Source organism: Panulirus ornatus, chromosome 68 (assembly GCF_036320965.1).
Source record: "Panulirus ornatus isolate Po-2019 chromosome 68, ASM3632096v1, whole genome shotgun sequence".
Classification (NCBI taxonomy): Eukaryota; Metazoa; Arthropoda; class Malacostraca; order Decapoda; family Palinuridae; genus Panulirus; species Panulirus ornatus.
The window spans coordinates 11,938,702-11,951,825 of record NC_092291.1 but is presented as its reverse complement, the minus strand read 5'-3'; the positions used below and the strand labels follow the sequence as shown (position 1 = coordinate 11,951,825).

Here is a 13,124-nt window from a genome sequence, read left to right as displayed (position 1 = left end):
TCAATGAAACAAAAGAACAGCACACATTAAATGTCATCAGTCAATGAACAAGGATGACAGTCTACAATAAGAAGCTGGTACGAGTCACTGACCTACACTAACCAACACTGCAATGCTGTTACATACCATGCAAGGGTACTAACAATTCAAAATCTGTCCTTCATTCCTACACAACTTTCTTCAACACTAAAACAAATCTTTAACCATATCATGGACACAAACTTTCAGATATTTATACATATCACCTCTTCTGCTCAAGTCCCTTGCAGTCTCACGTCCAATTCCAACATTGCATCCTGTGATGATAACAGTTTTCCCATCCAATCGTTTCGTGGATGTACATATCCCGCCAGCCAAAATGCGACGAATGAGCACAATCAAGATCATGTGACTCAACATGCAGAACAGACTGTTACCTCGAAGTACATCAATAATACATGCTGGAATGGAACAAATTAATAGTACTGTAAACAAATACGTAAGAATGGAAATGTCATCGTTATACATGAAAGCACAAATGCATCACACACTTTTAAGACATATTTGAATTTCGAAAATGCTTTCAAAGTAAAGATAACAAGCATCAGGTATCATGCATTTCAGGTTATATACAACACTCATTACTTTGATGTAGTTGGCTAGCCTGAAATCAACGACAGCATACATGCAAATTCATACAGCTGAAAGAAAAGACACTGGATTATAGACTGACAAAACAATGAAATGGGCAAATACTTTTAGCTAGGGTAATCTGATCAAATGCTAAAAATGAGATAAAATGCAACAATAATCTACCTGCCTGGTATGAAATAATCTGTGTCATAATGGACTTATTATCGAGTGAAAAGATGAGACACATCTCGTGAAGATGCGTAAAGTATATGATCAGCTTCATAATACAAAATGTAAATCTGAAACATGTGCAACTATGCTTATGTATACTGCTTTAACCATTAGACTGCAGCAATGGTCTGAAATGATACTAACTCAGTGCACAAAAAAATAACAAAATCTAAAAAAATTCATACACAATATTTCTGTATCATATGTTATATATAAAAAAAGAAATTCTTTCCTTTCTAAAGGTGCAAGGGAGTGTGGAGTTGACAGGGTAAAGCCATGACTGACAGCACGGATGCTCTTAATTCAAGCAAGTATATGATGAGTATGGGCTTTTCCTTAGTGTGATTTTCTTCTACAGAAACCTAACCACATTGCACCCTTCATGGTTTTCTTTCAAACCATGATTTTACACATCTCATACTTATCATTTATATATTGTTTTATGTCATACATATTTCTATGTATTGTAAGCAATATCTATGTATCTATGTATAATATACACATGCACAACATTCTTTACACGAATAAATGAAAAAATATCCTTATATTTATCTATTTATCAAGCTTAAAAATCCAAAACAAAAGAATTTTTCATCCATAAAATTGATTATATCAGTCTCCATATATTTCTGGCATCCTACCCTGATAGTGCAATCACACTCTCTTTGACGATTTATAGGTGACTGTGTTGCATATTTTTCCAACATGTGTTTCTGGGATGGTAGCGACATCTATGGATAAGACATAAAATCATACATCAGCTGAGAATTTAAAACATTAACACCAAAAGTTTAACACTACTGGCACAAGGTATCCTGTCATGCAGACTACTCTACTGATATATCACAGTCTTAGGTTTAAAGCGGAAGGTTTGTTGACATAAAAAAAAAAAGAGAGAGAGAGAAGATAATGGAGGGAGCAGATCCAAATCAGAAGCTCAGGTGACTGTGATAAGCTATCTGAATGCATGGGTGAGTCACAAAGTCCTTGGTGTCATATGAAAATAATCATAGTACTGTAATAAGATAGAGGCCTCTGTGCATCAGTGGATCTTAGTGCTGTTACATGTCATTAAAAACAATTCAATTCACAGAATGGCAAATTTTGCAGACAGGGAAGGAGGATAACATATACTTCCTGACTCAAGATGTTTACAGAAAACTTGATATGGATAAGCTCATCCAAAATAGTATGGAAAAATAAAAATTAGAGGCAAGTACAGAATTATCAAAATGCCTTTGCCTTGGAAAATAAAAAGCAAGCGGTAAGTACAGTACTATCTAAATGCCTTTGCCTCTAAAACCAAGAGGTATTGATGCTGTCATTATCAAGGCAATAGGGTAACCAGGACAGACTGATATTCAGTCAACTTCATGAAACATATATCTAATAGACAGAACTGGTAAATGTACAGGGTGGAATTGTACACTGTTGAGGAGTGTAGCGTTAACTATATTTTGTGAGAGGATGTGTTGGGGGCCTCAAATGCTTTGTTGATGTCTATTGCTATCACTAATGTGCATGAAGAAGGTGTGTGTAATATTTTAGTGGCATTGTGGGTTGGGTTGCCTGAGTGGAGTAATAAAAAAAAGTAGTCAGTGAACAGTTCATGTAGCATAATCCAAGTGATCTTTTCGTGTCACACTGGGCTGAAATCAGTAACATGCAGAACCAATTGTCCTATTGGGTCCAGTGCTTGTATCACCTTCACAACCTGAATCATCCAATTGTGTCTTAACAGATGGGAATGCTAATTCAGGCATGTGTAATAAGTCTAGTGTCTTTATAGAATATAATGGTGATTAACTATTATTCAAGAGGACTTATGTGGTCATAAATTCATGAAATTTAAAACCTCAGTTCCGGCAAAGTGCTTTTGGCTCTCATGAAGTTAACATTATAAGTGTTTTTATACCAGGAAGAGTTATTTAAGACAAACAAAAATTAAGCACACTTTCTGTTTTGTTCGATAAGAATTTATTTGGTTAAACCAAATGAGACACGGACAAACTTAACAAAGATTGGTTGCACTATGAGGCACTCAAGGCAGGTTGGAACCCTCAGCTGCCTATTTGGAAATCTCCTAAGTAATCTTTGTTATGATTCTTACTTCTAAATAATAGTTTTTGGCTGCTGCAATGGCAAAGCCTCCAGAAGTACAAATGAACTGAACTAAACTCATCTCTGGGCGGGTCTCAAGCAGTTGAAGTCCTCCTCAAATAACCCAAGAAAAGCTGGAACTGATTTTCAAACGAAAATTAATCCAACAACAGCAGTCTTCCATTTTTCTATTGTATTTCTTGTTTATGTGGTTATCATAAATTACTGGTTACCATAAATTATAAAATTTCTGTAACTCTTGATTATGACTACATTTTTGGTAATCTAGTGGCAAGCCTGTTTGCAGATGATACTGTGTTGTTTGCAAGAGTGAAGAGGAGTTGCATAAAGTTTTAAGTGTGTTTTATGATGTGAGTAAGTGAAGGAGATCGAAGGTAAATGCAGGTTGCAGTAAAGTAATGGTGTTTGAAACGAAACAGAGTGAAAGTGTAGATTTTGTAAAACCATATAAGGTGAAAGAAGAAAGTGTACTAAATTGTGCAGTGGATATGGAGGGAAAAAGACTGGAAAAAGTGAGGGAATTTAAGTATCTGGGAGCTGCCTTGAGTAAGTGTGGTGATATAGGAGAGATAAGGGAGAAAGCAGTATAGGGTAGAAGAGTCACCAGGTCCCTTTATAAAATGATGGAGGGTTGAGGTGTAAGTATGGAGGTGTGTAAGTATGTAAGTGTGGAATGAGGCACAGAGGTCAAGAATTCTGGCTGTGAAAATAAGCTATTTGAAAAGAGCTTGTGGTATGACCAGATGGAATGAAAGAAATGAAAGGGTAGACGAGAGATGTGGTATGGCAAGGAATGCAAAGAGAATGAATTGTGGAGTGGCAGAATGGGTGAAACGTAACACTTTGAGGTAGTTTGGGCATTTGGAAAGAATGCAAGAATGGGAGTTTACCAGGAAAGTATATGATAGTACAATGAAAGAGGTTGGTGCACTAACTGTAACATGGACAAATAGGGTAGGGGAATACTGGAGGGAGAAAAACAGAAGAATGCGTGGAATGGTGTAAGTGAGGGAGGCATGTAAGAACAGGGATAATTGGAGATTCTTTTGCCATGGCCACCCCTTGATGGGAGTTCCCAAGGGGAATGGGTGTCACACACACACACACACACACATATATATATATATATATATATATATATATATATATATATATATATGAAAATTTAGATTGATAGATAAATACACTACCAGTTAAGTTATGCATGAAAATTAGCTTTGTATATTGAGTGATTTTGTTTTGTAATGCTAGTGTAGGATGAAGAGAAAATCATATATTGCACAGCACAACTTGAAGCATTATATTTCATTCAGTATTACTAATAGAGACGATTATCGAGTTATCAATATCAGGGAAAATATGGGATTAATTTATGTTAAAGTATGTAAAACACCTGTAAAAATTCAATGAAACCTATAAGAACCTCACCTAACCTCTCATAGCAACCAAGAGATATACAAGAGTAGAAATGTAGCATTAAATTGGTGTGGTGCACAAGGAATAACTGCTCATAGGGAGGTTCGGTTGATGTGAATGGCCGCTTGGTCTGTCATATGTGTAGACAATTGTTGGCAGTTAGCACTATACTCAATCGTGGATGCGTCTGAAATTTTGACCAGAATATTGAAAATTAACAGAGCTCTCAGCTTCCTGGGAGGTTATCATGGGTTCTGTTGGTAAGAATTCTTACAAGTGCCAAACTTACTTGTACATTACCTGACCACATTCTCCCTCATATTCACAACACTCACTACAACTGCCTTGTGTGATATGCTGCAGCACATTATATCATACTGCAGCAAATTATTCTCTAAACAGTGCATTTACACTGCAGAACAAAATAATTCAATACCCAAAGTTACTTTCAATGCTTCAAGGAACTGGTAATTGTCTAGAATTGCCCTGCACTGCTACTAGCTTTGAATATTCACAGAATGTGACTAGAGAATACATGTTTTCAGTAAACACAAGAAGTTTTGAGTTTGATTTAAAGCATTTTTCTAAAAGTTACCAAAGAAGGCAATAAGGGTTCAACATATCAGGGAAAATGTGGGTTTATCTAATATCAAATTAGGTAATATATTTATATCAACAGAATCTATTTACACCTAATAGGTGAAATGATAGCTGAAATATAATAACATTATATCAATTTCTTGCTGGAGATAACAAGGCCACTTCTGATGTCTTGTGTGGACATTCATCACCATGTTGGTGGTATAATTTCAAGGGTGTGACTGGTATATTTCAACAAGAATATTGAATAATAAGATACATGTTGACTACTGGGGATATTAGATGAGGTTTGCATAAGTTCTAATGATACTTTCAATTGTATCAATTACCTTAACACCAGTTTCCCTACTATATACCTACTGTTTTATTTTATCATTTCATACAAAAGACAAGGTAGATCATTCCTCCTCAGATACTTCTGTAAAACAAAAGTGGCCATTTTACCAAAAAAGTATCAATACAGAGATAAGACATCTTTTATCGCGAATACATGATACATAATTCATAGCTGTTCAGTTTAGCTCCTGGTAGGTTGTTACAGAGTTGAAGTGAATTCGAACATAAATGTACTAGTTGCAGCACACATCCTTCCGACATGAAGGGAAAGAACAGATGAAAGCATTTGTATATATCATCACATCTATGGAAAATACGTTATTTCTAAACTACTGAGGGAAGTTTGGTAACGTTTCCATGGCTTGTTTTATTCCTGAAAACCTCCCAACTACTTTTCCATCAAATAACCTCACACTTTCCTGAGCTTCATAACCCCTTTGCTTGACAGCCTCCCCATTAGTGACTATTGTAAATCAAAATTTCTCATCTTGATAATTTCCCATTACTAGAATCAGTTCAACTGCCTGTGAAGTTACTTTTAAAAACCTCAAGTAACTACTCAAATCTTAAGAAGTTTCCGCTTAGATAAACTTTTTTTTTTTTTACATACCTGTACAGTAATGTAAATGTCATTCTAAAAGCCACGTACTGTCCGTTTTACTATTGTTTTATTCTTCTGTAGAATTACCTAGGCAGTTTTAAACATTATGAGTATGGTGCTTGTTACAAATAACAGTAAATACAACTGTACCTATATAAACCTAATCCAACTACCTTTTACCTACAATTTAAGTTTAATGTAGATAATGACATTTGTTCTCCGTTATTTTCGTTACAAAATGTAGTTTAGCCAAAGTGTCGCACACCGTTACCAAATATTTGAAAATGGAAAACATTGTCTTTGGGAACGGGGATGCTGTATGAAAATCTTTCCTGAATTCTCTCACAAGATTTCATGAGGTCATAACCTATTATTGGTTAATACATAATTCATAATATATTATGACTGAAGACAAAACACAATTGTTATGAGGACTTCAGAACAGCTACACATCTGAATGTCCCTCCAGCCTTACCCTACACCACTTTCATCAGTTCTGAAGGTTTTATCTAAAGAAGCACTGCATCACTTATACAGAACGACAATATTCTAAGTTAAAACACATCAACTGTACCCCAAGGTTAACATCTTTACATTTCACTTCCAAACAGTGTCTATTAATACTGCATTTCTTAAATATTGCTCAATACACTATCATCTACTTTCGTTGATCATTTACTCTTACTAACAAATTCAACATAATGTCACTTACCTAACGTGCATAAAACTGAGAGACCGTAGTATTCTTGCTCGAAAAAGGTTCCCCATCCTCTGGTAAAATAATGCACAGACACCCAATGTAAACTTAAGGAACTGCGTACTTTCTCCATAACTCTCCGTCCTTTGTTCGAGAAATCACTGATGATGGCGAGTGTGCTGGAGCATCTTTTGTCAAGAGCCCCAAGGTTGGGATGGGCGTTGGGCTTGTTTCCCTAGGAGGAACGAGAACAATATCCCCTATAGTCATATGCATGCGATATTATTACGAGGTAAGTCGTGGCTGACTCCCAACTGGTTGGAGTCGATACCGACGTCACATGTATCCTGCTTTGAATATATAAATCATATTCCACATACAAACACAACTAAGATGTTTTGAATGACTTCTGATACTCAAGGGTATCCTACTTCTTAAGAAAGCACATCACATATTCTTGTTAACCTCTTAACAATGACGAGGCATTCCTTGGGTATGATGGCGTAACCTTAAATCATGAGTTATCCCGTCGTATTCAAGTACTTTACCATCGTCAGAAAGGATATTAATATCATCCTTTAGATTAGAATACCAAATACAATGAACGAAACGAAACGATTTTTAGGAAGTATTCAATCGACTAACTTAGAATTTAATACTTTGCAGAAGACTTAAAAGATTCAGTGAATAACTTAATGCAGAGGATTAGGATCTCTAGAGCAGCTCAAATTGCAGTGATAGGAAATAGCTGAGCTTTTCAGACAAGCAAAAAGTGACGGGATAAATCACGTATTTACCCATCAATATCATTATGCAGTTAAGGGGAAAGTATGCAGTCTGTTGTGGATGAGAGAGCTTGGGAAGGGAGTCAGTTGTTCGATGATGATACAGCGCTGGTGGCTGATTCGTGAGAAACTGCAGAAGCTGGTGACTGAGTTTGGTAAAGTGTGTGAAAGTAGAAAGCTGAGAGTAAACGTGAATAAGAGCAAGGTTATTAGGTACAGTAGGGTTGAGGGACAAGTCAATTGGGAGGTAAGTTTGAATGGAGAAAAACAGGAAGTGAAGTGTTTTAGATATCTGGGAGTGGATTTGGCAGCAGATGGAACCATGGAAGCGGAAGTGAATCATAGGGTGGGGGAGGGGGCGAAAGTTCTGGGAGCGTTGAAGAATGTGTGAAAGTCGAGAGCATTATCTTGGAAAGCAAAAATGGGTGTTTGAAGGAATAGTGGTTCCAACGATGTTGTATAGTTGCGAGGCGTGAGCTATAGGTAGAGTTGTGAGGAGGAAGGTGGATGTGCTGGAAATGAGATGTTTGAGGACAATCTGTGGTGTGAGGTGGTTTGATCGGGTAAGTAATAATAGGGTAAAAGAAATCTGCGGCAATAAAAAGAGTGTGGTTGAGAGAGCAGAAGAGGGTATTTTGAAATGGTTTGGTCACATGGAGAGAATGAGTGAGGAAAGATTGACCAAGAGGATATATGTGTCAGAGGTGGAGGGAACGAGAAGTGGGAGACCCAATTGGAGGTGGAAAGATGGAGTGAAAAAGATTTTGAGTGATCGGGGCCTGAACATGCAGGAGGGTGAAAGACGTGCAAGGAATAGAGTGAAGTGGAACGATGTGGTATACCGGGGTCGACGTGCTGTCGATGGATTGAACCAGGGCATGTGAAGCGTCTGGGGTAAACCATGGAAAGTTCTGTGGGGCCTGGATGTGGAAAGGGAAATGTGATTTCGGTGCAGTATTACATGACAGCTAGAGACTGTGAACGAATGTGGCCTTGTCTTTTCCTAGCGCAACCTCGCGCACATGCGGGGGAAGAGGGTTGTTATTTCATGTGTGGCGGGGTAGCAGTGGGAATGAATAAAGGCAGACAGTATGAATTATGTACATGTGTATATATGTATATGTTTGTGTGTATATATATATGTATACGTTGATATGTATAGGTATGTATATTTGCGTGTGTGGACGTATATATATATATATATATATATAATATATATATATATATATATATATATATATATATATATATATTATATATATATATATATATATTATATATATATATATAATATATATATATATATATATATATATATATATATATATATATATTTTTTTTTTTTTTTTTTTTTTTTTTTTTTTATACTTTGTCGCTGTCTCCCGCGTTTGCGAGGTAGCGCAAGGAAACAGACGAAAGAAATGGCCCAACCCCCCCCCCCCCATACACATGTACATACACACGTCCACACACGCAAATATACATACCTACACAGCTTTCCATGGTTTACCCCAGACGCTTCACATGCCTTGATTCAATCCACTGACAGCACGTCAACCCCTGTATACCACATGGCTCCAATTCACTCTATTCCTTGCCCTCCTTTCACCCTCCTGCATGTTCAGGCCCCGATCACACAAAATCTTTTTCACTCCATCTTTCCACCTCCAATTTGGTCTCCCTCTTCTCCTCGTTCCCTCCACCTCCGACACATATATCCTCTTGGTCAATCTTTCCTCACTCATTCTCTCCATGTGCCCAAACCATTTCAAAACACCCTCTTCTGCTCTCTCAACCACGCTCTTTTTATTTCCACACATCTCTCTTACCCTTACGTTACTTACTCGATCAAACCACCTCACACCACACATTGTCCTCAAACATCTCATTTCCAGCACATCCATCCTCCTGCGCACATCTCTATCCATAGCCCACGCCTCGCAACCATACAACATTGTTGGAACCACTATTCCTTCAAACATACCCATTTTTGCTTTCCGAGATAATGTTCTCGACTTCCACACATTTTTCAAGGCTCCCAAAATTTTCGCCCCCTCCCCCACCCTATGATCCACTTCCGCTTCCATGGTTCCATCCGCTGCCAGATCCACTCCCAGATATCTAAAACACTTCACTTCCTCCAGTTTTTCTCCATTCAAACTCACCTCCCAATTGACTTGACCCTCACCCCTACTGTACCTAATAACCTTGCTCTTATTCCCATTTACTCTTAACTTTCTTCTTCCACACACTTTACCAAACTCAGTCACCAGCTTCTGCAGTTTCTCACATGAATCAGCCACCAGTGCTGTATCATCAGCGAACAACAACTGACTCACTTCCCAAGCTCTCTCATCCCCAACAGACTTCATACTTGCCCCTCTTTCCAGGACTCTTGCATTTACCTCCCTAACAACCCCATCCATAAACAAATTAAACAACCAAGGAGACATCACACACCCCTGCCGCAAACCTACATTCACTGAGAACCAATCACTTTCCTCTCTTCCTACACGTACACATGCCTTACATCCTCGATAAAAACTTTTCACTGCTTCTAACAACTTGCCTCCCACACCATATATTCTTAATACCTTCCACAGAGCATCTCTATCAACTCTATCATATGCCTTCTCCAGATCCATAAATGCTACATACAAATCCATTTGCTTTTCTAAGTATTTCTCACATACATTCTTCAAAGCAAACACCTGATCCACACATCCTCTACCACTTCTGAAACCGCACTGCTCTTCCCCAATCTGATGCTCTGTACATGCCTTCACCCTCTCAATCAATACCCTCCCATATAATTTACCAGGAATACTCAACAAACTTATACCTCTGTAATTTGAGCACTCACTCTTATCCCCTTTGCCTTTGTACAATGGCACTATGCACGCATTCCGCCAATCCTCAGGCACCTCACCATGAGTCATACATACATTAAATAACCTTACCAACCAGTCAACAATACAGTCACCCCCTTTTTTAATAAATTCCACTGCAATACCATCCAAACCTGCTGCCTTGCCGGCTTTCATCTTCCGCAAAGCTTTTACTACCTCTTCTCTGTTTACCAAATCATTTTCCCTAACCCTCTCACTTTGCACACCACCTCGACCAAAACACCCTATATCTGCCACTCTGTCATCAGACACATTCAACAAACCTTCAAAATACTCATTCCATCTCCTTCTCACATCACCGCTACTTGTTATCACCTCCCCATTTACGCCCTTCACTGAAGTTCCCATTTGCTCCCTTGTCTTACGCACCCTATTTACCTCCTTCCAGAACATCTTTTTATTCTCCCTAAAATTTACTGATAGTCTCTCACCCCAACTCTCATTTGCCCTTTTTTTTGCCGCTGTCTCCCGCGTTTGCATATATATATATATTTTCTTGCAAACTATTCGCCATTTCCCGCGTTAGCGAGGTAGCATCAAGAACAGAGGACTGGGCCTCTGAGGGAATATCCTCACCTGGCCCCCTTCTCTGTTCCTTCTTTTGAAAAAAAAAAAAATATATATATATATATATATATATATATATATATATATATATATATATATATATATATATATATATATTTTCTTTTTTCTTTCAAACTATTCGCCATTTCCCACATTAGCGAGGTAGCGTTAAGAACAGAGGACTGGGCCTTTGAGGGAATACCCTCATCTGGCCCAATTCTCTGTTCCTTCTTTTGGAAAATTAAAAAAAAAAAAAAAAAGAGGCTGGAAATCCTCTCCTCTCGTTTTTTTTTTTTTTTTTTTATTTTCCAAAAGAAGGAACAGAGAAGAGGGCCAGGTGAGGATATTCCCTCAAAGGCCCAGTCCTCTGTTCTTAACGCTACCTCGCCAGCGCGGGAAATGGCGAATAGCATTAAAGAAAGAAAAAAAAAAAAAAATATATATATATATATATATATATATATATATATATATATATATATATATATATATATATATATATAACTTCCATCTTCCAAGACTATATTTCCATATTAAGCACGAAAAATCTCAGTGGAACAGATTAGATATATCTGGTAAGGTTAATGATTAAATGAATACGGCAAACTCAAGCATTTTTTTTCCAGTGTGAATAACGATATCTACCTTGTCATTGGCCCTAAGGCTTCAGCGACGCACTCAATTGCCATTGGCTTAGTTTCTCTATAATTGCCAGATTCTTCTTTCAGAAAACTTTAACTCATCCGTCTGTGTTAGAAATTCCATTATACATTAAATACATTTCCTGTCAATTGAAGTCGTACATTGTGTCACTTTTTAACTGATTTAACATTCGCTCACGTACATGTGTATCCTCATGGGGTCTTTCTCGATTTATTAACCACTTTCACTATTTTTTTTTTCTTTGTATGAGAGTCGGACTGGATAACTCGGTAACTTCACACACACACACACACACACATCATTAAACATAGTAACCCTAAAAATAATATGTCCAAATGAACTTTGGAAAACAATAATTCTCATAGGTAGATTCGCTGAAATAAGTCCGACCACTCAGTTCTGCAGCATCACAATGGGCATCACAACGGTGAGATTTGAAAATGTGAGCTTGGCACTTACGTCTCCCAAGGGTGTTTTGTCATTTTCTTCAAGTCACCTTTATTGGGCATCAAAGGATCACGGAACCCCAAAACCTAGGAACAATCTACTTAAACTTATGTTTAGTCCAAATGTGCATAATGTCCAATGCGAACTATCACTGCAGTCTGGGCGGAGTGACTGACGCTTTTCACGAGATCACACGTGACCATGGAAGAATTATCGTGGGCAGTTTAGAACGGGAGGTTTAGCATAATTAAAGTGAATTAAAACGATCTGTAATGGGTAACACGCCTGTGTTGATCGCAGCCACGATAGTCTGTCGCAAAAATAGATGATTTAATAATCAAGTTGAGCCATCGACCACATATTTTCCAATAAAAACGCAAATCTCCTTTAACAGAAAATGTGGTTAATTAAAAGGAATATACTTATCTGAAAATATAAAAAATTCCTGTATAAAAATATTACCCTTATCTTTCACGATTTTCAGTAACTGGAACAATATTTTCCTACTTGACAGAACGAGTAAATGTACTAAATTTACTACACGGGCATTGGAAGCCCTCTTCCGAGTCTGTCATTCTCTCACCTGGCTAAGTGTTGTGCTCTGTTCGGTATATCCCTGTATTACATGTTCAAAAGCTTGTCTAAAGTAACTTATTGTACTGCGTAGCTACACTATAGGCTTGACTTAAAAAACTCTTTGCAAAAAGCGTTACAGGTCTTATATGCCTTATTTTTCACCAAGAGGATGTCTGATTTGTTTTATGCACCAAAAATGAACATGCAACTGTGCTTAAATGTTCTAAGTGTAGTAGGTACAGAGAATTTGTTAAAGTGCGACAAAAGCTGATCATATGGTACCATGTGATATATATGTGTCTGCAGGTCCTGCAATGTTTTTCCCTAATACCCGTGCCTGGCGCCATTTTTGTAACATGAATAATGACTGATGTTAATGATATTGTACTAATTAAGGGATCAATCTTTCAGTAGTAGCATCATGTCTTCGGGCAACTAACCTTTGTTATTTCTTTCGTGTTACTGGAAACCTATTCCTCGACCTTAGGGTCTTGCAAAATCATCTTGCTGATGTTCGGAATCGTCTGCCGCCTAAGTGACGTACTGTTTTGCTTCCCCGTTTT

General features: G+C 37.5%; 1 protein-coding gene across 4 annotated transcripts in view; it reads right to left on the bottom strand.

Moving 5' to 3' along the window:
* The window catches only part of LOC139747489 (retinol dehydrogenase 12-like), a 22,626-nt gene extending 9,502 nt beyond the window's left edge, over positions 1 to 13,124 (bottom strand). For 2 of the 4 annotated variants that reach the window (XM_071659871.1, XM_071659873.1), the window contains exons 1-3: positions 13,002 to 13,124; positions 6,630 to 6,849; positions 246 to 440 (exon numbers count right to left, since the gene is read on the bottom strand). In XM_071659871.1, the coding sequence (XP_071515972.1) occupies positions 246 to 440; positions 6,630 to 6,747 (313 nt within the window). In that variant the 5' untranslated portion in view covers positions 6,748 to 6,849; positions 13,002 to 13,124. Of the gene's footprint in view, positions 1 to 245; positions 441 to 6,629; positions 6,850 to 7,079; positions 7,208 to 13,001 lie in introns of those variants that run through there. The other 2 variants (XM_071659874.1, XM_071659872.1) reach the window with 2 other exon arrangements.